This window comes from Podarcis bocagei, assembly GCF_964188305.1.
Source record: "Podarcis bocagei genome assembly, chromosome: 6".
Lineage (NCBI taxonomy): Eukaryota > Metazoa > Chordata > Lepidosauria > Squamata > Lacertidae > Podarcis > Podarcis bocagei.
Window position 1 is genome coordinate 23,151,176 of NC_138130.1, and position 26,214 is coordinate 23,177,389.

The 26,214-nt window shown below is 40.2% G+C and overlaps 1 protein-coding gene across 7 annotated transcripts in view; it reads right to left on the reverse strand.

Moving 5' to 3' along the window:
• Positions 1-899: 899 nt before the first annotated feature.
• The window catches only part of NALCN (sodium leak channel, non-selective), a 185,602-nt gene continuing 160,287 nt past the window's right edge, over positions 900-26,214 (reverse strand). For 6 of the 7 annotated variants that reach the window (XM_081198228.1, XM_081198229.1, XM_081198227.1 and 3 more), the window contains 22 exons: positions 25,851-25,907; positions 25,466-25,586; positions 25,243-25,374; positions 22,018-22,185; positions 20,417-20,521; positions 19,147-19,253; positions 17,116-17,236; positions 16,918-17,016; positions 14,922-15,015; positions 14,513-14,619; positions 13,459-13,533; positions 12,936-13,055; positions 12,119-12,187; positions 10,848-10,996; positions 10,321-10,414; positions 8,747-8,879; positions 7,417-7,532; positions 6,311-6,468; positions 5,269-5,419; positions 3,075-3,224; positions 2,336-2,453; positions 900-1,364 (listed from right to left, as the gene is read on the reverse strand). In XM_081198228.1, coding sequence (XP_081054354.1) covers positions 1,171-1,364; positions 2,336-2,453; positions 3,075-3,224; positions 5,269-5,419; positions 6,311-6,468; positions 7,417-7,532; positions 8,747-8,879; positions 10,321-10,414; positions 10,848-10,996; positions 12,119-12,187; positions 12,936-13,055; positions 13,459-13,533; positions 14,513-14,619; positions 14,922-15,015; positions 16,918-17,016; positions 17,116-17,236; positions 19,147-19,253; positions 20,417-20,521; positions 22,018-22,185; positions 25,243-25,374; positions 25,466-25,586; positions 25,851-25,907 — 2,638 coding nt within the window. In that variant the 3' untranslated portion in view covers positions 900-1,170. Of the gene's footprint in view, positions 1,365-2,335; positions 2,454-3,074; positions 3,225-5,268; positions 5,420-6,310; positions 6,469-7,415; positions 7,533-8,746; positions 8,880-10,320; positions 10,415-10,847; positions 10,997-12,118; positions 12,188-12,935; positions 13,056-13,458; positions 13,534-14,512; positions 14,620-14,921; positions 15,016-16,917; positions 17,017-17,115; positions 17,237-19,146; positions 19,254-20,416; positions 20,522-22,017; positions 22,186-25,242; positions 25,375-25,465; positions 25,587-25,850; positions 25,908-26,214 lie in introns of those variants that run through there. The other variant, XM_081198233.1, reaches the window with a different exon arrangement.

Sequence of the window (26,214 nt, forward strand, 5' to 3'; positions counted from 1 at the left end):
AAAAATGACACTTCCAGTGTACATAAGGACAAGGAAATTGATAAATGGCATAATTTATATGTCAGCATTGCATGACTAAGATACTTTAAAAATATAATAGTGATGTCCTTTACACAGTGAATTATCTAAACCAGGGGTTCCCAACTGTGGTCTGTGGCCCACCAGTGGCCCACAAGCTTTATTCCGGTGGTCCATGGCATGTCCACATTAACTTTTTATATTGATGCTTAATGGCATTTCAATTTCTTCTTTTATTTCTTATATTTTATTGTATTACAATAATAAAACAATATAAGAAACAAAAGAAGCAACAAGTGGTGCATGGGGGGAGTTTAGGAATCACTGATCTAAACAATAAGGTTTTTTAGTTTATTTAATAAAACTTATTTACTTAATAAGCAAGAGTAATCAAGCACAAAACCAGACTTTTGTGACTAGGCTGCTTTTCTGGATGTGCTTCGAGTGATGTAGGGGTGCTGCATCCTACATCAAAACACGTAGGACTGCACATAGGAGAATCCCAGCTTCTTCCTTAAACAGCCAGAGTCCTTAGTTCAGACAGCTACAAACACTTGTTTAGAAGGACCTACAGAGAGGTGACAATGAACCAAACCCAGGCTTTGACTGTCCTTGGCCCAACCTTAAGAAGAGATGGATGTTGATAGAGATTACAGTGCTCGAAACCTATTCAGCAGGTGTAAGGGCAGAACAGCTGTGCATTCATGTTCAGTTCTTCACGGTAACAATTAAAAATGATTATAAACCCAATTAGTCATTTTCTGATATGCTAAAAGAAACTATCCTACATCTTGCATATTTTAAAAAAGCTAGCTATCTGCAGGTCAAAATCTGTATATTGTAAAAATGCTTTCATTTAGAATGAATTCCCTGCTGATCCGGGAGCTAAACTAATGATTCTTGTGTCTGAGGGAAAAATGAAACAAAACTGTCTTTGCTTTTTATGAACACAACCTTTTTTTTTGCTGTTTTCTCTTACATTAATAACCACATAAGGATTAAAAAATAAGTAAGTCGTATATCTTGTCAAGTTGAAGGCTTCTCTTGATATAAATGGTCAGTCAATAGGAACTGCAATTTAAAAACCAAGAAAACGATTTAATTCCCAAGGAATGTTGCATAAGTGTGATTTGAAATGGCATCTTTTTCCAATCAGATATCAAGCAGGTCTTCACCGCTCTCATCACTCTCCACAGTGAGCTGTCTTGTCCACCATTTCTTGACTTCTGATCCACAAGAAGCCACATCTGACATGGGATTCATCTTGCACACAACAGACTTCATGGTTGTACGGCCACCAAACCGTAAGTTGACTGAAGACACCGAATGGCTTAATGGCTTTGGAGCTAGGGAATTAAACAGAAGACAACTTACTAGTGCAAATATGTATCTCGCTCTGTTATCTGGAGTAGTGGGGATGGTTCCATGCAAACCAAGAGCTTTTCACATTAAAAATGCATTTGATATGCTCGAACACTACATTGTGTTGTAAATGCATTTACCTTGCATTCTACCTTGTTAATATACAGTAGTACAGAAGAGGAAAGAGAGCAATTTCTAAACCTTCAATTTATTTCAACTAGTTTAGGTTTCATGTACAAAAGCATTACAAATGTGAAAAAAGCATCAACTAATACCAAGTGCAGGAAAATGTCCTAAGACTGAACTGATCTACTTAAAACAGCCCAGAATTGCAGCTTTGGCACACTTAAGACTCTTTATGTGTTCAGCACAGCAATGAAACTCATGCTTAGCTTAAGTTACTGTTGGTCTTAGAGGCAGTAGCCTATGGTTAAGCCTATGCAGGTCCATATTGCTCTGATGTTTAAAAGACCAAAAATTGCACACACTTATTACTTTCCCTATGGACTTCCATTGTTAGGGACGCCATTGGAAGAGGTACTCCATAACTACTTTTCTTAAAATATATTTTGTTGAATGATTTACTCTAGCATATTTTGACCTAGGAGCTTCAGTTGGCTCCAATAAGTTGTGGATTTTTTTAAACAAATAAAAAACCCTCTGTATGTGTAAATAAATTAAAAAATTGTCCAGTAGCACCTTAGACACAAACAAAGTTTGTTCTGGGCATAAGCTTTCGTGTGCATGCACACTTCTTCAGATACACTGAAACAGTGTACACGCACACTTCTTCAGGTACACCTGTAGCTGTAGTCAGTCTGAAATCTACTGCTGCAGAATCCTCCAGTGAGGATGCATGCCCTCTTATGGCACTTTTCTGAGTTCTATCAGTAACTAGAGCTCTAGGTTCCATTTAGAATTCTTTTTGGTGTCATTCATGACAATCTTCACCTACCTGATGGCAAACGCCATTGTCCAAACTTCCGCTGAGGTTTACCACCATCAGTAGAGTCTTGCCGATATCCACCTCTGTCAGAGAGCGTTGGACTAAGGAGCTGTTGTTGACTACTCATCTGAATAGAACAAAAGAAAACAGTGTTTAAGTGCATAGTATCTGAAGCTTCAAAGAACACAAGCAAGGCCTTTTGGTTTCTGATCTTTATTTTGTTGTTTCTGATTCACTAGAAAGAATTATGCTCATGGTAGCTGGGAATATTTTAGGATACTTTATTCCGGAGCACAATGAGTATCCACCTCACTCACTATGACACTGTTTACGGTAGGCTAATGAAGTAAAGGATGGCTGGATCTGATCCCAGTCATTTCATATTGTGAAGACTGTAGAACTGGGAAAATGCAAAACTGAAACCACAGGTGAGGAGGAGGAGGAGGTGGAGAAGAAGAAGAAGAAGAAGAAGAAGAAGAAGAAGAAGAAGAAGAAGAAGAAGAAGAACTAGAACTATAGGCCTAGTTTCCTTAGCTCAGGATATCAAGACAATGTTCTTCACAAAGTGACTCTTCTTTAAGCTTGTGTCTGTATCCAGCCACCCTAAAAGCTCTAGAATATTCCAAAGATGCTCTGCACAGGCACAGATTTCCCCATATTTGTGCCTGCACAGAGAACATGAGGAATCATGATTTATCTTAACCCACTGGTTTAGGCCAATACATTGAGGACCTGAGAATAACTGTACCTCAGGCTGTGTACTGTTATCCTGGTTATTAGCATTCATGTCTTCACTTGGTTGTGTTGTCTCAATGCTTGGTGGATTTAGGAAACGGCTAAGCTCCTGTTGTTGACTCTCTCGGAGACTATGGATAATGCTGCATGACTGCTGCTGTTTCTATAAAAAGATAATAAGTATAATTATCACTGGATCTTTTCAAACAAGTATTCTTCAAAAATTGAGATTTGCTCTTGTCTGCTCTACATTCCCTTTATATTATTCACAGTTACAGTGGACTTTTCCTTTGTAGTCATTTTCATAAAGCTGCTTACACCGTTTAATTTTATTTCAATCTGCTTTATGAGACTATCGAAAGAGACATTTAAAATAAAATGATCAGGGAGAAGAACTAAGCTTTTATAGAACTCATCTGGAGGCTATTGAAGTTAACTGGTTTCAGTGATTTTTAAATTAGACACTAGATAAAATTAACAAAGTGATAATAGAAACTCCCTTAGATAACTACAAAGTGTGACTTTCGTGTTGTACCATTTTTATGTATCAATGACAATGTGTGCAAAAAAAGAGAGAAGCAGAATGGATATATCCATTATTGCGCTAACTGGAAAGATAAAGCTTTCTATGCTTGTTTGTGAGTTGTAGGAAGAACTGGAACAAAATCCAAAATCCGAGAATTTTTTAGGATGGGATGGCATGTATTCCCCTTTTCCTTTACCAACTTGAAAGTGGAGTGCTTTCAGCGTCAATGAATACAAATTTGGAAAACAACTCTAATCCCTGCCCCCCAATGAAGGTGTCCTTTTCCAGACTGGGAGAGAACATATTTTTAATGGTCCTCCACCAAATTTCAAATAAGAGAAAGCATTCTTTTTACAAGTATTTATTTGGGATCAGTGTTTTCAGCTATCGTCATTGTCAACAACAACAAAATACACTCGAGAAGTCACTGTAGACAGAAACAATCACCAGCTTTCCTTGCCTGAGTTGCAACTTGGTAAAGGGGCAGGGGAGGTAGGGGATTCTAGGACAGACGGAGGGCTGCTACCAAGTCATTATAAAACAAGTCAAAACTTGGAGCAGTGTTTGGCTTGGTTCATAATAGTGTGCAGATTTTTAAACTGAGGGAGCCTGTATTTTGAAACCCCCATTTCCAAAATATGCTGCCATCACTAATTGCTATGGTGATGTTGCAGTGGTCCCTGACATGGGCCTGGGTGCATGGAAGTCATTAGGGTCAGTCACTCAGCTGTCCAAACTTTCCTTAATATTTCCCCAAGCAACCTGCTGTCTCCATTCACTGATTTATAGAGAGCAAGAGGATTCTTCATTTATCTACTTGACTGTGTAATTTACAAGATGCATGTGGGGGGCAAAATCTGATAAACTACCATTACTCCAGACCAGAAAACATTTGTAATTTATTAATCTAACCTGGTATTCCTGACCCTCCAAGCTTTGCACCAATGTACCAATGCTCCTCTCTGATCATACAGTCCTCATTTTTCACCTCACTCCTTTTAACTCTGACTCTCTCAACCAACTCCTGCCACCCATCATTCATATCTCCACGCAACATTCTACTACACTCTCCTGCTGTCACTAATGATCCTTCTGTTATAGTTATCTGCCTTTCCTTTCTCTTTCTCCTCTGTTGTCCACATCTTAATTCTCGACTCCTTGTGTCTTTTTTGATTACCGTATTTTTTCGCTCTATAAGACGCACCAGACCATAAGACGCACCTAGTTTTTGGAGGAGGAAAACAAGAAAAAAAAATTCTGAATCTCAGAAGCCAGAACAGCAAAAGGGATCGCTGTGCAATGAAAGCAGCAATCCCTCTTGCTGTTCTGGCTTCTGGGATAGCTGCGCAGCCTGCATTCGCTCCATAAGACGCACACACATTTCCCCTTACTTTTTAGGAGGGAAAAAGTGAGTCTTATAGAGCAAAAAATACAGTATGTAAAGCACCAGTGATGCTGGTAAATAAATAAATAAATAAATAAATAAATAAATAAATAAATAAATAAATAAATAGCTAGCACCCCCGTATTATAAGCACTGCATGACTGAGAAGGCTAAGAAGCTTGAATAATGTTTTCCAAATAATTGACAGCTCTCTAGTATGAAAATAAAATGTAGCCTGTTCTACACAACGAGGAAGGGTATGCTACAGGCTTTCTGTTTTTTCCTCGTTAAACTTACTGCTCTAATGCGCTTCAAACACTTTTTCAACCACATGCGGATAGTCTGTTTGGCTACTTCTTCTTCTATGGTGTATTCCAGTTGTTCCCTAGCAAGCAGTTCTTCCAGCTGAAGACTTTTCCTGATGTCAACAGATCTGTAGGAGAGCATGCTGGAAAAAAATTATAACAAACAATAATAATAATAATGAGGGGTTTTTTTTTAAAAAAAATGTTATTTATAAAAGGAAAGTAATAGCAGGTGTATCATATACTTGATTTGAAAATAAGGTGTTTATTTTGCTCTTAAAGGGTCATCCGATGACCTAGGGATATATGGATTTATGATACAGTGAAAAGTGGCGAAGACATTAAACAGCCAACCCCATTACAGAGAAGTGCATGTGCAATGAAAACAGGTTTATGCACACAAGTATGTTCAACTGTGCAAGCTGCCCAAATCCTGCACTGGAGATATGCATCTCTGCTCTGACAGTACTGATTGGCTTTTTTGCGACTTCCTAAACTGGTGTCAGCTCTCATCATGATGCAGAAGTTCCCTGGATTGGGGTGTTTTAACAGGGAAAGTTCTTTCTTCCATGGAAGTGGTCACTGTTATATGCTAAATTTGCCTTCCTTGATAATAAAACACTCTTTATCCAATCAAGTTCACACAGCCAAAAAAAGACAGCTGAAAGCTGCAGTTATTATATGATGATTGGACTTTATATAATAAAATTGGACTTTTATTATAGTTTGAATTGGACTTCTAGATACACATTAGAAAAATCAGCATTGAGTAAAATCTGATATGCTTCTCAGTTAATATTTTCTATAAACCCTATAAACATGATTGTATTCAGGGCTTTTTTTCAGCTGGAACTCAGTTCCGGCATCTCTCAGGTGGGCACCATTGCCATTATAAGAGAACACGGGAGGCATTCATGGCAAGTTCCAGCACCTCTTTCTCTAAAAAATAGCACTGATATTGGTACTCTGTTTTATAGTTTACAGAAAATATCTGCAACTAAACTACAATTGATTTTGTGTGCCATCTAACATACCTCAGTACATCGTGGAATGTTACATCTCCCCCATTATGCAGCCTCTCCATTTCATAGCACATGTGCTTGAACAAGAGTTTATCCTTGTCCAGATCCACCTCCAACCTTCCACGCAGCAACCTCAGCAAAAACTTGACTCGGAAGGTAGGAATCACTCCCTGAAAAGAAGGCAGAACTTCTCCATTATTGGTACTGGTCAAACCCTTCATGAGCTGTCACCAAAATAGCTAATGCTACATGCATGGAATGCAGCTTGTGCAACAGAACTTCCCTTTCCTCTCCCCATGTGTCCTTCAGATCTGTTTCCAGGGGGTTCTCCAACCCTCTGGAGCAGATTTTTGAGGGTGCACAGGGAGATGTACTGCGTAAGTGGGTGTCTGCTGTGCTATCGGGACACTAGTGTTGGATATGACCCATGAAGGAGTTCAGCCAAACTGTTCATTTTTGTAGATAGTGATCTATAGGTCAAGGGTGTAAGCTAGGGGTAGACAACCTTTGGCCTCCCAGAAGCTGCTCAATTCCAAGGCCCATTTGCCTCAACCAGCATGCCCTGTGATCAGGAATAATGCGAATGTAGGCCAGCAATATTTTGAAGGCCACATGTACCCTGACACTGAAGTAAATCTGTTAAGTTGTGGGTGAACATATCGGACGACACAGCGATTCTTCAGACAGCTCTTGTTTATTCACAGGCCAGAACAGAACAGAACTGAAGGGTTCAGCCAACTTGCTTATAGACAGCTCAACTACAAAGCAACAGTAACAATTTCTGTAACTATCCAATCACTGAACGTCACTTTCAATTCCTTATTTGCATATGCGGACCTGAGTGAAAACTATTTACAGTATTCCCCTGCTGGCCCAGGGTGAGAACTTCAGTACATAACAAAATCCATTCACAGTTATGAAGCTCCACTGTGATTGAGCACAAAGACTGAAAGGAACTGATGTTGGAAAGGACTCCTCTACTACCCCGTATAAAGTGAAATGGGAGCAGCTATTGCATTCCCTTTTGGAAAACTGCATTTACTTCTCCTTCCTAGCAATTAATTAATAGAGCAGCAACTAAATAAGACTCGTGGAATTATAGTGAATTAGGTTATTACCTCTCTTTTGTCATCAACCATGTTCCATATAATTTGGAAATGTCTAAGATCATTGTAACTTAAGAGCTGGTCTTCCTCCGTAGAATAAAACAGCGAGAAATTTTCCACAATTATAGCTACAGAAAACAGAAACATCTTTAAAATCACATGGGATATAATCTATTAAGGAATTCATTTGTATTCATGATGTTGGCAAAAATGTACAAAATCCTTTATTTATATTAATAGGCTTGCCTTTATTTAGACAAGTCAATCTAACAGTATTAGTTAGAATCTAATATGCTTCAACCTTAAATATGGAAATGTCCTACTGGCTTCTGGGAACACTGAACAAACTCAATAAAGGCAAACTGAAAAGCCTTCTGCAGTGTTATTTTCATATGCACATACAAGGTAGGAATAATTTGTCTTCTAATAGACATCTTTTTACAAGTCAGCGTTCTTACTAAAACATATTTGCTCCTATATTGCTAAACCAATAACTTTATACAAAAAGAAATGGCAGCTAGGTTTTTCAAATGTTAAACAAGACTTCATTGTTTTATTGAAAGATTTCAAAAATTGGGTGTGTTGATCTTCTAAGTATTGGCCTGAATATAAGCCTCACTTTTCCCCCAAATCCCGACCGTGAAAAGTTAAAGTGCAGCTTATATTCGCGACCTTACGTCATGCAGCCAGGAGCGTGGGGCAAACAGCGCCAGGAACGCAGCAAAGCGGTGCCTGCCCTGTGCGTAGTCCCCCGTCCTCCCCCAAGGCCGGAAAGAGAGAGAGCAAGGAAGGGGAAAGGCCGCCGGCAACGCAGTGCATTCCCCCCCCCCCCCAGTATGCAGCCAGGAGCAGTGAGGAATGGAGTGGCTTATATTCAGGTATTTTTTCTTTCTCTCTCCCCCCCCCCCCCCATTTTAAAGGTGCATCTTATATTCAGGTGCGGCTTATATTTGGGCAAATACGGTACTAATACTTTAAAAAGCATACTCCATATGCTGAGGTGAGGTCTTCCACTGATGGCGCCTTCTTTATGGAATTTCATTTCCTAGAGAGGTCCACCAGGACAGTTGTTTAAAACAGATTCACATTCAGAAAGCTTCTGAAATGCCTGTCAGGTCTTTGTGGGTTGTTTCATTGGTTTTGTTTTGCAGTCCCAAACTGATGCTACTTTTTAATTTTTCAGTTAGCTGATCGTTGCAGTCATGTTGCTAATTCAATTATTTTATTTATAGTTTTGTCGCCTCAGGGGGACCAAAGGGCAAATTACCGAATTTATATATATATATATTACATATAATAAGTATGTTTGAAACATATACAGTAATGGCTATTTGTGACTTACCCACAAGTAAATTTAGCATTATGTATGCAATGATGACATAAAATGAACAGAAATACATAAGAGCACCAGCATAGTTTCCACAATCTGTCTTCCAGTATGTTCTGTTATCCGGAGTACAAAAAGGAGGTTGAACCTTCAAAGGAAAATAATTAATTAATTCAAAGGGATATACGATTGCTTCTTCTCTTCTTTGCCTTTTCTTTTGTGACTAACCGACATATGCACAAGCATACACTTAAAACGTATGTATCACAATTAGGGAACAACGATGGCATTAACACGACAGCAAGAGCAGCAATAGTAACAACATTCTGAGGCGTATGTCAGGACAAGAGCGAGGGCCAAACTGGATGCAACCGCGGCACATCCGTCTGTTGTTTTTTTTTAATTTTTAAAAAAGATCTGCCCCTGTAATGTGGAAAGAGTGATGAAGGTCTCCATTTTTAACAGCAAAAGGGGTGCCCTGATGCAGGATACATAACCCTCCCTCCCCGCCCCCGTCCATTGCATGCCTCCCTATCAAACCATAAACTATTTTTCTCACAGCCAACGGTGAAGAACCTATTTCATTTGTCTGACCTAAACTTCCTGCTATATCTCAATCTTTTCTATCTATATATTCACAGCTTTACTAAATAAACTGCCTCTGCCCATATAAACCGTCCCGGACGCTGCGTTCATCATCTGAGGCCCTTCTTTGTGTGTCTCCTCCAAGTGAGGTTCGGAGGGTGACAAGAGAATGGGGCCTTTTCTGTGGTGGCTTCTCAACTGTGGAATGCTCTCCCTAGGGACGTTCTCCTGGCGCCTTCATTATATATTTTTAGGCGGTGAGCTAATACATTCCTCTTCAACCTGACCTTTGGCTGATTAATATTCTACGGCCTTTTAAATGTGTCTGTGGTAAAGGGAAGTGGTTTATTGTTTTGCTGTTTCATTTTACTTATTTACTTGTTTTTATCCTCTATTTGATTCTGTGAACTGCCCAGAGATCTTATGAAGGGTGGTATATGAATCTAATAAATAATAAAAATATCTATCGTACCCTCCTTTAGCAGTCCTTTTACCAAAATAATAAGGCCCAAACAGTTCAGCCTTTCACTGTAGACGTTACCAGCACCATGGCAGAAAGAGAACCTGTGTTCCAAGCCCCAAGACCTTAATCTATATATGATATATATATCTGAGATGCAGGGGCAGATAAGACTGCAGAAAGAATTATATTAAATAATGTTTTGGCATTTATTCCAAGAGATCCAGTACTGAATGTAAAGGATAACAAATGTTTACCAGTTAGCAATATAGTCAACATATTCAGAAAGTCCCCCACTTGCTAGCAATTAATACAAAGATGGTGATATTTAGAATGGCAAAATATATGCATACTTGTTGACATTATCCACGGACTTAAATGGTTATGCATTTATTCCTATAATTTGTCAAATAAATACACGAATGTTTGTGTGAATGATAGCTTAAAAAAAAAAAGCACAGCACTGTTAAGTCACAAAGCTAGGCTGTTAGATATGCAGTGGTTCCAGTATTTATGTCTTGTTTTATAATTGTGTTCAATTTACCATGCAGTCATGCATTATCTTGTTCCAGTCTTCCCCAGTGACTATTCTGAAGAGTACAGTAATGGCCTTACCAGCTGATGAAAAGTTGGCATGCCTGTTTTTAAACAAACAATAAATTTTGTTCAGTGTGCGACAAGTGAAATTCAGCATTAAAAAACATTAGATGTTGTGATCTTTTCCTTCTTTCCTTTACTAAGCATTTTCCATGGTGACTATTAATTATAGTGAGAGGCTATATTGTGCCTGCTATATAGTAATCTACCTGATCTTCTCATTTCCAGAAGCCCAGCCTGCAAATTACTCCTACTACAGGAAATAACATGGGTACTTATACACAGAATGGGAGTAGCATAGTACAGCTGTTCATGCATTTTGTGTGCCCCAAACTAGACTGCACAAGCATGGATTCTGAGACCTGACCCAGAATCAAACTTCCTGAGAATCTCAACAATTCAACGAGCATTCATGCTCAAACACAGCAATGCCACGATATCATTTACTTTCTGGTGGAGTAAAAAGTGTCATACCTGTTGATGTTCTCTCCATATTTTACAGTGCCAAATAAAACTACTCCTGCGAAAGCATAGCAAAGTAACAGCAGGAACATCCCTACTATGATGAAAAAGCTCTTGTACATGCTGACAACCACTGTCAGAAGCAGCATCTTCAGGGTCACCTAAAAGATATAAGGAAAGCAATGGAAAATAATGTTTAATAATAGAAATGGGGCATAACAGTGACACAGCTGAGTAGTATTAGAAACCTGTAGCCAATGAATTGGTTGGTTAGTTCCACTCATATGTGACATCCAGCCCCTGCCCTGCTTCCTGGCCCTCACTGTATCCCTAGGATTGCCTGGTCACAATGCTCCAGCAACAATACAATTATATTTCTGCTTTCATGCAGTGTTCAAAGCACAGCAGCACCATTAGGGTCTGGAACTGACACACAGCAACCCTTTGCTCTCTGACCCATGGTGTTGAGCCCTCCAAAGGTACCTTCCTGCTTATGCTTCCTTTCCTCAATCTCAACATCATTTGCTCCTTTCTGCAAGACTCCTCCTCCTCCTTGGCCCACTGACTACTCTGCATTCTTCCTTCATGTTCTTTACTCTTGGCTCCCTGCCCCTAGGGGATGCGGGTGGCGCTGTGGGTTAAACCACAGAGCCTAGGACTTGCCGATCAGAAGGTCGGTGGTTCGAATCCCCGCAACGGGGTGAGCTCCAATTGCTCGGTCCCTGCTCCTGCCAAGCTAGCAGTTCGAAAGGATGTCAAAGTGCAAGTAGATAAATAGGTACCACTCTGGCGGGAAGGTAAACGGCGTTTCCGTGCACTGCTCTGGTTTGCCAGAAGTGGCTTAGTCATGCTGGCCACGTGACCCAGAAGCTGTACGCCGGCTCCCTCGGCCAATAAAGTGAGATGAGCGGCACAACCCCAGAGTCGTCTGCGACTGGACTTAATGGTCAGGGGTCCCTTTACCTTTTACCCTGCTCCTAGCTTCCGGGACCTCTTTCCAGCCATCAGCCCTCCCAACAAAGCTATTCCTGTCTCTAGGGCATAGACTACCCAAACTGAACTGCAAATTTCTGAACTGCACTATTTGCCAGGACTGGGATTGGGCAGTGATGGAACCCAGGGCGGAGGCAGGAGCAAGGGCAGTGGGCCTGGGTGGTGTGTACATCTGTCATCTCATTGTTTCCTCACCCTCAGTAGTATACTGCTTTAATTTGTTCATTGCAACAATATATAACATACTGAAAAGAATAAAGCAGCCAAACAAGTAAGCCACTTTTACTCACATGTTTCCCACAGATCGAGAAGAACCTGAAGACAATTACGCATGCCCCCATCATGTATGTGTAGGCATTCTGGAATTCAAACACAGAAGTTGTCTCTGCTTGGTACTACTTCTTAAATGGCAGCTTAAAATACTAAGGACTATTGGCAAAATCTGTTGGTGTTTCGCAACTTTCTGACTAGTTGCAGGACCTTAGCCAGACCTAGCAGAGTAAACGTAGAGTTCACAAAAGCAATTGGCAACTTGGCTGCAGACAGGATGGACAAAGCAGGAACCAGGAACTTGTAGTTAGGTGTTTATTATATACAGTGAACTATTTACAGGAAGAGAACAGAACACAGATCTTTGACTAGCTCTCTCGTACACGACTCACAACTCTTACACTCAAACTCGTGCTAACACACATTCCAGTTAGTAGGCCATTAATCATTATTCCCGTGAGAGAGCTTGACCAATCATGGAGCTGTCTCCATGCCTCTGTATCACCAGGCAGACTTACTCCTTCACATTGCCTTGGCTGTTGGCCAAACCCTAATTGACTCTGTGTGTGTAGCTGCATGTATGCAGATTCCCAACAAGGACTAATACTGTTTACATCTGATTGCACCTGATCTTTGGGTTGGGGAAAAGGGAGTGTTGATCAGTTTGTATCCCCCCCTTTTGAATAAATAGAAAATAGTAATAATAATAATAATAATAATAATAATAATAATAATACCGAAGCAGCTCATTAATTACATTTCAGGTATACAAACTATAATATGTGATCAGTTTTGACAAAAATAAATAAATAAAAAAATCAGTTTTCTGGAACTTACAGTTAGGGCGAAGTGGAGTATCACCCAAATGACTCCTAAAGATGTCACCAAGAGATCATAGCGATTTCTTCTGCTCTGCCAAAATCCAGCAGGTGACATAGCAATAATTTTCATGGTAACCTTTAAGAGAGGAATGTATATGTTATCACTTTTCTGTGAGGCATCATTCATTATGCCACCACACCCCAAAAATTCTGCCCTACAGGTAACTCAAAACTTATGCATGTGTAACGTGTGCATTTAGCTTTATATGTTTGGCAGAAATGTATTACCTGCACCCTCGCCAAAGGAGGCAGAAAGGGGGGAATCCTACCCTATATGTGATTTTGGTTTATGTGCTATGCACAGAATGTAACCCCCCGCGTAAGTTGAGAGTCACCTGTACCCAAACTGGGGGGTTATTGGCAAATCAGTATGAATCTGAACAGACTGAAAAGTAAAGCTGTTGCATGATGTCCAAAAGCAAAACTGACAAAAGATGCAATGTTGTAGACTGGAGAAATTGTGAAATATATCACCTTACCTCAAGAACAAAAATGAAGGTGAAGACGACGGACATTGCTGCTAAAGGACCGGTAACGGGGTCTTGATCATCCCACTTATATAAAAGAAGAAACAGGGCTTTATAAAATATTTCTAAATTATTAAAAGAACACTAGTGCCTGCTGGGTCAGGCCATAGGCCCATCTAGTTCAACGTCCCATTCTCACAATGGGCCAACTGAATACCTATGGAAAATCTGCAAGCAGGAAGTGAGCACAACAGCACTCTCCCTTGCTGCAGTTTCCCACAAGAACAGTCGCCAGGGTTAGTAGACTTATCCTCTTTTAAAGCCATCCAAGTTGGTCATCACTGCCTCAGGTGGGAGCAAATCCCACAGTCTAACTATTCACTGTGTGAAGAACTGATTTATTTTGTTTGACTCGGACATTCCAATGTTCAGCTTCACTGGATATTCCCCAAGTCCTAGTGTTATGTGAGAAGGAGAAAAACTTTACCCACTTTCTCATCCCATGCATAATTTTATATACTTCTATCACGTTATGGTGCTGGAGGAGACTCTTGAGAGTCCCATGGACTGCAAGAAGATCACACCTATCCATTCTGAAGGAAATCAGCCCTGAGTGCTCACTGGAAGGACAGATCCTGAAGCTGAGACTCCAAGACTTTGGCCACCCCATGAGAAGAGAAGACTCCCTGGAAAAGACCCTGATGTAGGGAAAGATGGAGGGCACAAGGAGAAGGGGACGACAGAGGATGAGATGGTTGAACAGTGATCCCGAAGCTACCAGCATGAGTTTGACCAAACTGCGGGAGGCAGTGGAAGACAGGAGTGCCTGGCATGCTCTGGTCCATGGGGTCACGAAGAGTCGGACACCACTAAACGACTAAACAACAACATCACATTGCCTCTAGCCTTTTCTCTAACTCAGCAGCCCCAAATATTGTATGCTTTCCTCATAGGGGAGTTGCTTTATCCTCTTGATCATTTTGCTTTGCCGTTTTCTGAACCTTTCCCAACTCTACAGTATATAATCTACTGCTTTGCAAGATGTCGTAAGGAACAGAGCAAATACCTTAACAGATAACAACACAGACTGGGCCAAGACAAGCACAGCAATGGTCCTTTTGAAAAATGGATGTTGAGTTATATCATACATCTTGGCTCGAAATCCATCATTATCTGGGAAAAACAATTAAAAGTACACAGTTTAATAAAGTATATAATTCTTTTGTGTCACTCTCTATTTTCCTGAACTTGGTCTAGTTTGCATATGCACAATAATAAATCTCTTAGACCTTTAAATTTTGAACACTTTTTGAATTCAAATTCTGAACATCTGGAGCACATTTTGGGCTGAAATTAATGCCCTTTCGCAAAATTTATAGACATAGAATATTTTCACTTTAATACACACAAACTCATAGGGGCCTCATGATTACAATTATAACGTGAAACCTAAATTCCTGCGGAATTATGAATACCTGGGCGAGGTGGGAGATGAAGTGGCTGTGCTATCTTCAGTCTGCTCTTGAGATCCTCCCATCGCCTCTGGTCAACTGTCAACAAAGCTGTCCCCTAAAGCAACAAGAATAACAAAATAACTTGACGTATTTGTTTATCAAAAAGCTGGTGTGTGTGTGTGTGTGTGTAACTGTACACCAAGTTTACTATCCTATCTTTGGCCACCAAGAAATGGTTTGAACAAAAGCTTCTCATATTGTTTCCAAAAGATACACCTGCCCTGGTACATATTTAAAAGTTAATGGGGCCATAGTCCTAGCCCCACTCCTGAGCTTGGGTGGATCCCTGGCCTCACTTCTCAACATCCAGGCATTGAAAATGGATGTCGAAGAAAGGGAAGCCTACATGAGAACTGGATACCCCATCGTACATTAGGACTTCTTAGGGAAGGGAATTCCAAAGCTTGGATGCAATAGCTGAGAACATTTCCCCTGAAAATCCACTTGCCTATCCACAGGAGCAGGTCCTCAGTTAATAACTGGGGGAAGGTTCATACAGGAGAAGATGGTCCAGAAGATAACAAAGCCTCAATCAGGCAGAGGGCCTTCTCAGTAGTGGTGCCCGCCCTCTGGAACACCCTCCCATAAGATGTCAAGGAAATAAAAAACTATCTGACTTTTAGAAGACATCTGAAGGCATCCCTGTTTAGGGGAGTGTCAGGGAAGTGTCAGGGAACTGCCATCGGCTCAGGGGCGAGAGGGGAAAAGAGAGCCCCCAAAGATCGTGGGAAGCAGCACCTCCTCAGTGGAGGAGAGTAGCCACGCCTCCAGTGGAGCGGAGCTGCAGGGCTCGGGGGAGGTGAGGCGGTGCCAGGACACCTTGCCTGAGCAAAGTGGGGAGGAGAGAGGTCCTCCGTTACCCACGCCCTCCTTGCGCAGTAGGCTTCCGCGCAGAGAGGGGAAGCGCAGACTGGGCGTCAAGAAACTACTCTGCTGGGGAAGGTTTAAGGACCGCCCCCTCCCAGATTCTGCCAGTGAATGAGCAAGCCACGGAAGAGTGGCACTCTGCATGGTGAAGGTTTTTTTGGCACCAATAACAAGGCTTTACAGCCGACCAGGAAGGCATTTGCCTGATTGATCTCGAGCAACCCCCTGATAGCCTTACAGGGAGTTTTTAATGTTTGATGTTTTATCGTATTTTTAATATTCTGTTGGGAGCCGCCCAGGGTGGCTGGGGAAACATAGCCAGATGGATGGGGTATAAATAAATAAATAAATAAATGATGATGATGGTATCTATGACTTTATAGGATAACACCAGCATTCTCAATTGGGCACGGAAGTGAACAGGGAGCTAAAGCGATAGATATATACACTGTGCCACTTTTTGTTGCAGCTGAAACTTGAGGATTCTACAGAGGTGTACCCAAGAAGAGTCCATTATAGTAGTCTCACCCTAGTGCATTAGAATGCACTATTGTAGTCTAACCCTGGAAGTTACTAACTTCCAGGACATATCAGTCTATTTCCATTGCATGTCAGTTTCACAAGTGTTCCAATTCCATTTTGCCTTGCTTTGTGATTTGTTTTATTTATTAAAAATCCATATGAAAATTCCTTTTTACATGTGTTTTTAAACAAATATGTATTTAAATGAGTAATTCATTTCAATGCATTTCTGAACATCTTTTATCCCAAAATATATACTGCATTTCTTTTGAGACAAGAACTGTACTGTAACTTTCTGAGAAGTGTGAAAAATGATATTCCACTGTGTACTCAGGAGGTACAAATTAGGTCAGTTCTCTTTAAAACATGGACTGAACGAAATTTTCCTCCACCTTTAGCAAGTGATATGATGACTGTGGCCAGTTAATGGGTGCAGTTGGCAGATCAGCCCAAGTTGGTATCGTTTTATACCTGCAATGTTATCTGAGAACTGCATGGCAGCACATGGGAGGTGCAAAGACAATATAAAAAAATTATTTCATGAGAAATAGAAAGCCTGCCTTTTTACCTTATTTTCATTGAAATTAGCAATGACGACTCCAACGAAAAGAGTTAGCCCAATCATACAGCCAAGGAATACAAAGACATGGATGTAGATGCCATGGATCTGCATAAGTAATTTTTGTTTTAAAAAAAATGTTACTCATCTGTATAAATTAAAGGAGGAATTAAAAGGTCTTACAAGTGCTGAGGTATATATACTCACGGGCCCCACACGATGAATGATAACATCTCTGACTTCAACCCATCCCTTTAAGGAAAGGACTTCAAATAATGCCAGCATTGCATTCCCAACATTGTCAAAGTTAAAGTTCCGAGGGTTGGCCCTGTTAAAATATCACAGGGAAGGGTAGTAAAAATACATGCACTTAAGCTCCCTAATTGTACTGAAAGAATTGACAAATCTCTTAGTAACACTAGTGAGTAGTTTAGAGCCAAACACACACACACACACACACACACACACACAGTCATGGAGACAATCATACACATTCCTGGGATGTATATTTACATTTCTGATTCACTTATTTCCCTGAATTAAGTAGCTAACAATCAAAGAGGACAGTCAGGGATAAGAGTTCCATTTGACCCCTGAACATCTGGAAAAACAGACTAACAGTGCAATTTATGTACATCTGCTCCGAAGCAGACATGGTCAGCGTGTATAGGATCCCAGAAGATTTAAGGATGTGGATCTCCAGTGTCATATTTTAACCTCACAGCACACCACTACTAAGTGCATCAATAGGTGGTCCATGGCCATGGAATAAAACTGGAGGACACCAATGTATCAGTGCAATAATATTATTTATTAATTGTTGAATGCAGTTTAAGTCTATTGATTACAATGCATCCACTTTGAGTACGACTTAGTTGAGTATCAGCCTCTGCACTCAAGTCTTCTGTCTGTGCACTTTTCCTCATGGTAAATACATTTTCTTACACTGACAAAATTGGTTCCTCACATTATTAGTGCTATTGCTTAAAGTCTTTAAATTGCTTACACTTAGAGACTTGGATTCTGAAAGTATATGATTCTGCAAATACCACAGCATCACCAGCTGCTCCCATCACAGGGCATCGTTTCAATAGAATAGCACAGCACTTTCCCCTAGCCACATATAGCTTCCCATGTTAAAATATTTGCAAAAAATGAAACCTGCTTTAGAAACCCTGATTTCTAATATTAATGGAACAGAATGAAAGAAAATCTCCACATACTAGTACTGGATGCTTCCCTGCAAGCCCCCTCACCAGGATAAATTTTACAATAGCATTTTGGAAAAGAATAGCAAAATGGCTACCTATGCTTACATTTGTAAAATAAGGAACAATTTTAAAGTCAGCATAATGGATGCCCACACTATATTGCTTTCCAAGCATCTTCAGACACAGACTCTACTATTAAGAAGAATCCCCCCTCTTATATCTTATGCCTTCAATTCACTGTGTGGGAATGGGGTCAACAGCGGGACAGAAATTCAAGCAGAAGGATCCAAGTATGATATAATCATCTATAAATTACTCTCTCCTTTCAAAATCAAAGGATCGGGTACCTTAACTTCCCTTGTCACATCTAACTCTTCTGACATTTAGGGATTTTGTCATAATATGGTTCTAAATCTATGTGGCTGCAGCTTAAAATCCTACTCCCTCAATGACAAGGCAGAACTAATATATCCGGCATCTCTATTGCCGTTTTTATAGCCCTTGAAAATTGCATTGTCTGCTTCAAATCTTTTTATATGTGCCTAGGCTACATATACTCAGTTTCATCATTTTCTAAGCGTAGATAAACTGCTTAAAAACTTTGCTGCTCTTAAACAACCGGTACCATTATTCCCATTGTTTTTGTCATAATATTACTAAAATTATGTCCACATGCTCTCCTGGTTGTGTGATTTACCACTAAAATTGAAATGTAGGAAGGAGTACTTGACTTGCACAAGTTAACTATCATGTAACTGCAGTGGCGTAGCGTGGGTTGTCAGCACCCGGGGCAAGGCAAGTAATTTGCGCCCCCTAACCCGTGGATTTGCGCCCCCTAACCCGTGGATTTGCGCCCCCTAACCCGTGGATTTGCCCTAACCCCAGATGTTGCGCCCGGTGCGGCCGGCCCCCCCTGCACCCCCCACGCTACGCCACTGTGTAACTGATTCTTACAGTATCCACTGCATAGCTTAGATTACTAACTGAATTTTCAGAATAAATGCACAGGCCATAATATACTACTTACCAGACTCGAGGCACCCAAAATCCAGGCTTCTTTTCGCCGGGTCTTAATTTTAGATTTAGATTTTTGGAAACACTTACATTTATTCGGAATATGCCATGGCAGTCTTCCTATAATAAACATAAAATAATGCTCATAAAAAGCTGCAGACAAACCAAAAATTAATCCCGTATGACAAACACCAGGAAATTATGTCATAAAGTGAGCATAAGTATTGCTTTTGATTTAACTCAAGGAGTCAAATCCCTCATTAACCAACATCCCACGCTAGGCCAGCAAAGATGATACATTCATAAAAATGGTATTCCTTATGATGAGAGAGAAAGAAAGAGAAACCTGTACATTGAGCAGAGTTGTACTTCATTGACTGAACACGCATGCACTTTGGCAACATCTGTTCAACAATAGCAATTACTTTCTTGGTGAGGTAGAGGGAAGGAATCCACACTCCTGCTTTCCATCTCCACTCACTAACAGCTAATCATGGGGTTATCTCATGTTTCATTCAGTATGCATTTTAAGCTGACTCTATCAAATTGCACTTTCTGAAACAATTATGAGAAACTTCAAAGTTGCACTATTATCTGAATTTTTTGATGCAGTTCTTCAACCAGTGTTTAAAAAAATGCATCTATTAGGGGAAAATGTGCATTAAAATGAATATATTTGTGAAGAATTGCATTATATCAGGAAATATACTTGCAAAAAGGTGTATATTTTTCAAAATGACATACAAAAATGTTTTATTAGAAGAAACCTGCACCTGAAAAAGTGTGTGTGTGTGTCACACACACACTGCTGCAGAAATGTGTACAACTGAATTCAAGATTGGAAAAATGAGAAACTGAGAGAACCATTCCTACTAACAGCCTTCTTGGCAAAGCTGAGTGTGTCCTCTGCTCACCAACCACAAATGTACACATTGCAAACACTACTGCTGTGTGTGAGGGTTTCTAAAATGGGACCACAGAGCTGTTTCACAGTGACAATGCAAGTCTGCCATCTCTCACACATAATGTCTTATGCTGATCTCATGTGATGTATAGTCATGTTATCGGTAAAACTTCTGAGTGAACCATAAATTTCTGACGCAATATAAAGCAGCTTCAGATATACTTTTCTTTTTTGTGTGCATTTTCTGTCGTCATTAAATGTCTCATAAACTTCCCCCACCCTACTCTAGAATGGGACCGCAGAAGTTAGTGGAATTTTGCCCATATGCAAAGGTAGGAGATGCTCTGTAAATGCTGAAGCAAGCAAAACATGTTCTTACCCTTGCAATAATATGTGGATCATTGCACTTAGCCAGTTTCCCAGCAAAAAGCTGAACTCCAAAACTTGCAAAAACAAGCATCAATGTCAGCAAAAGAATGGAAACCTGTAGGAATAAATGAAAAGCAGTCCAACTTTATTGAAAACAGTCTTATATTCAATGCTCAAATCCTCTGTGGGTATCTTCTCTTAAGCCACCAGCCCTGACAACAGACTGGCACCAGTTGAACCCTGGACTGCGTCTCCTCTTTAAGTCACACAAGGATAGTTTAGAGCAGGGGTAGGCAACCTAAGACCCGGGGGCCGGATGCGGCCCAATCACCTTCTCAATCTGGCCCACGGACAGTCCGGGAATCAGCATGTTTTTACATGAGTAGAATATGTCCTTTTATTTAAAATGCATCTCTGGGTTATTTGTGGGGCATAGGAATTCGTTCATTCCCCCCCCCCATATAGTCCGGCCCACCACATGGTCTGAGGGACGGTGGACCGGCCCATGGCTGAAAAAGGTTGCTGACCCCTGCTTTAGAGAGACATTATTCTGCAGTATGGCATGGGGTTCCTGCAAGATCAATGTGCTGCCATCTTTTCCCATGCAGCTGTCATTACTATTTCTTCCATAATAATATCCATGATGCAAACCCTTCATAAAATTGCAGGAAGGGAGGTTTTTGCCTGCAATACGGATGTGTCTTGAGGAAGGTGGCAGCAAGGTACTTCCTCCTATTCCTTATTCTTTTCGTTCATATATGTATTTTCACATCCTTTAACCCCAGTGACATGCCTCTTATTGCATTTAAATGCATTCCTCACTCCATTCAGGTAAATTTCACGACCTACATTTCATGCATGCAGGTAAACCTCTTTGCAATCAGAAACACAATCTTAAGAAGAATCCTGCTTCACACATTGATCAGCTACATGTCTTTGGGAAACTCACAAGGAGGACATTCTTTTAAGTACACTTAGGTCGTCACAGCATGATAGAATACAAAGTTTTTTTGAAAGTGTTATGTACACTGCTTAGAAATGCCATGGATAAAGCGATATATAAATAGCTTAAATAAAATAAAAGGGCAATTTTGATGCATTCTCCCCAGCCTTTAACCAGAACTTTGGAAGGGCCCAATTATAGTATTTTTTATTCCCCCTATTCTACAGAAGAGCTTATAACTAAATAGGTTTGGAGAGAGTTACCCAGTCTAAGAACAGATGGGATTTTAACCTGTTCTTATTAGGATGTAGTGAAATGCATTGACCATAAATCTATTGAACAGATAGAAGAAGAAGAGTTTGGATTTGATATCCCGCCTTTCACTCCCTTTAAGGAGTCTCAAAGCGGCTAACATTCTCCTTTCCCTTCCACCCCCACAACAAACACTCTGTGAGGTGAGTGGGGCTGAGAGACTTCAGAGAAGTGTGACTGGCCCAAGGTCACCCAGCAGCTGCATGTGGAGGAGCGGAGACATGAACCCGGTTTCCCAGATTACGTGACTACCGCTCTTAACCACTACACCATACTGGCTCTCAGATACTGGTGAATGTAATACATTTCACTTTTAAATCTTTTATCGGAAGATTAACAAAATAAACAGTGCTCACTAGAAAGATTTCCTTGAAGCCGCTGAATAGTTCTCGGACAACCTTTCTCATCTGAGGCACCAACTTAAATATCCGAAGTGGCCGGAGACACCGTAGCACCATTAAGAGCTGAGCTCCTGACTTCGCAGGGACGTTTTGCGGCATCCAGCAGAGAAATATCAAGCTTACCTTTTGAAAGGTGGAAGAGGACATAGCCCAGGTGTTTAAAAAAACATTTCACGTACTCATTTGCTAGCTTGGGCAGCTGAGGTTGAAAGTTAGTCTTAAAACCTTTTAAATAAAGTAAAATATCTCACACAGAACACAGAATAAAATGTGATCCTAAGTATGCCGTGAGTATACCAAGTCTATAGTCCTACTGTGCTGGGGGCTGCCAAACCAGTGTTTGCACCAGCATAACACAGCTGCAATCCGGTAGGCAAAGCCGGAATCCTAAGATTAACACTACAAACAATAGTCGGCATAGTAATAATGACTGCAAGTCCCACAAAGGGAATGTCTTCTCCATAAGATCTAACCTAGCATCAATTTTAATGTGATTTCAGCACCAAGGAAATATCTCAGTATTTGCTAGGACATGTCAGCATTTAAGTAAGTTGCATGATTATAGTCTGTCTGTTCTACATTTCATGATTCTGTTCTATTCGTTTCTTTTTTCAGGTTCTTTTTTTTGTTATAGTTTATTTCCATTATTTTATTGTAAGCCACCCATGGAAATTTTACTGAAGGGCAACCCAGAAAACTTCAGTTTTTAAAAAAATCCTTGAATAATCACAATGATGCTCACAATGATGACACCCTCACATTAGGTACCAAGTAACAAAGGGAAGCAGGTGGTGCTGTGGTCTAAACCATTGAGCCTCTTGGGCTTGCCGATCAGAAGGTTGGCGGTTTGAATCCCCGTGACGGGGTAAGCTCCCATTGCTCTGTCCGTGCTCCTGCCAACCTAGCAGTTCTAAAGCATGCCTGTGCAAGTAGATAAACAGGTACCACTGTGACGGAAAGGCAAACGGCGTTTCCATGCGCTCTGGCACTTGTCATGGTGTTCCGTTGTGCCAGAAGCAGTTTAGTCATCCTGGTCACATGACCTGGAAAGCTGTCTGCGGACAAACACCAGTTCCCTTGGCCTGAAAGGCAAGATGAGCGCTGCACTCTATAGTCACCTTTGACTGGACTTAACCGTCTAGGGGTCCTTTACCTTACCTTTACCTACCAACTAACATGTGGCCATGATAGAAATGCCATGATGTTACACCAGCATGTGTTCAACATAACAGTGTGCCCTGATGGCAAAAGGCGATTGAGCGGTAATCCTGTCACACTGGAGTAAAGGTGCAAGAAAGTCGAAATGCCTATTTGTGTACATTTCCTGACTGGTTGGCCATCTTGACTGCCAGCTTGGGCCTCAACCATACCCCAAAGAATGGTCAAAGCCTGCAAACAGAGAAGGGAAGGGGCATTATTCCTCTATTCTGCTGTAATTATTATCTGGATTGTTGACCTAGCTTTTGTGAGAAGCCTTTCTTGTGAGTAATAACATTTCATCAACACTTTCCATATTAAAATGATATTTTGAGGGGTTGGAAGACATGTAAAGGTAAAGGGTAAAGGGACCCCTGACCGTTAGGTCCAGTCACGGATGACTTTGGGGTTGCGGTGCTCATCTCACAGGGAGTTTCAAAAAGACTTTAATCTCGTTTTCTTGCAAGTGTGACCCATTGATGTCAACAGAATTTAGTTCTAAGATGTTCAAGAATTGGATATGTGTGTAGTTTTCTTAAAATTATTATTTCATTTGGGATACATTGCTGTTACTTTCTGCGCTCCCAAATAATGGTGCAATGCGGAACAATACAAGCTGAACTGAACTTTTCTAAATGTTAGAATTATTTAGAAATGGAGATTGAATGCAGTTTTTCTTCTTCAAACAAAGTAGAAGAGGCAGAGAAGGATTTCTGAGAAAAGGCCTCATTTTCTGACTGCAGACACGCAAGACTTGAATACAAATTGATTGTGACAAATTATATTCATTATATCCGTGACACAGTCTAATATCTACAAGATTTAATCAAGCTCACAATGTTTTCACTTAGAAGTTTTGTTCAGATATAGTGCTATGATATTTTTTTAAAAAAACAGTCTTTTTTGATAATATGAACATTAAGTATTTATCTAATGCCATGTATACATAGTTCAATGTTAAATATTTCTTTTATAAAAGAAATTACCGTACTTTTCCATCTATAAGACACCCCCATGTATAAGACGCCCCCTATTTTGGGGGAGTGAAATTTCAGAAAACGGGAGGAGATGACAAAAAGTTGTTGAGCTTTTTTGGGGGGTTGTTGAGCTTTTTAAGGCAGAAATGGCGAAAATCGCTCACCCCCACGCATCGCAATATTTGCCTCCCATCTGTCCCCTCGCCTGCAGAAGCTGCCAATTGCCCGCCCAATTGACTCAGCATTGGCCACCCATTGACGCAGCAACCAATAATACGCACAATAGCCGCTGACAGCCATGGCAGCAACCAATCAAACGTCCACCCTAGGCACTACCCAAGTATGAGACAACTTCCACTTTTTAGCATGAATTTTAAGGAAAATAACCTAGTCTTATACATGGAAAAGTATGGTACTAAGTGACAAGGACTATGATGCCATGAGGTAAGATAAGATTCGTATTCTAAAAGCTATCCCCAAATGAACATCTTCCCCCACATCATGTACTCATGTGCTGGGATCTGCTTTGGAGGCTCTTTTTCACAATGCCCCTGCCAGCTGAGAAATATGAATGGCAACAAGGGAGATGAATTTCTCTGAGGCGATGCCCTATTTATGGAACTCAGTCCTCTGGGAGGCTTGTCTGACACCTACATTATCCTTTCAGGCCAAATGCATAAAGCTGAATGCACACAAGTTAAATGTGCATAAGTTGTGAGTCTATCATACTAACAGTGCAACTGAATCTTACATTTGCATATGCATTTCTTATACATTTCCAGGTAAACAGGTATTTATGTACCTATGTACAACTGAAAGTACTTTGGAGTTTAGATGTAAATTGCAGACAAACAATATATACAAATTGTTTTTAATTTCTAGTGTGGATTCTCATTCTTATTAGATGAAATTATTTTCCCAAAGTTTGCTTCTTTTTTTAGTTAATCATGACTAGCGCAGAATATTAGGCACATTGGTGAAAAATGCCCGAAGAGCAAATACTTACAAGATATATAAATATATCCATGACACCCCCAAAGTCTCTTATGACTGCCGTTGGAGTAAAAAACAAGCCATCAGCCATAATCTTCAAATTAAGTTCAATGCTCATGAATATTACAAAAACATATTCAGCGATCTGAGAAGCAAAGGGAAAACCAAATATTATTTACCCTTGAACTTGAAAACAATGGGTTCTTTTGTACGACAAATTGCTTCTATATAATTACCTGAAGTGTTGGTGCATGCATCACTCTTCGAAAAGGAGATTCGAACATCATTGAAATGCAAGAGCATATAGTGACAATGATCATTACCCAGTCCAGATATGTAACCAATCCCAGCAAATCACTGCAGAATAAAATGAAGCATTCAAAAGGAGTTTCTAATATTAATGGCAAATATCTATTCAACATATGGCATGAATGAGAAAGGTAAATGAAGAACATCTACTACAATTTTAACATTTGACAAATCCATAACAAAATCATTATAGTAACATATTAACAAACAGGTATTTTCTAGAAAAAAAATAAGTTTAGAAATCATGCACACAGATATAGCAAATGTAACTGGACAAGTAGTAACATTTGTTTTTGTTTTTGCTATGCTTACTAAAGTTGATGATATTTGGTATTTTTCACTGCTCCAGTAACAGGGTCTGTTTTAGAGCTGTAACAGAGGAAAGATGTCTTCAGAATTTGCAGTTCAAGCTCTAAGAAGCCATGTAATTATGACACACACACGTCAGAGAACAGATTCCTGGATTTGTGTTTGAATTTAAAGCTTACTTAAGGTCATTTTGCATCAAGTTACTACTTAAGTTATTTCATCTATGGCATGCCAGGACTAAGAAAAAGTTCTTAGAAGTTCTTAATTCAATTACAGAAAGCTAACAGAAATCAGTATTAGTTTAAATCTTGGTTTAGTTTTGAGACAAGATGACAAAGGGATTGATGGATGTGATAGATGTTTAAAA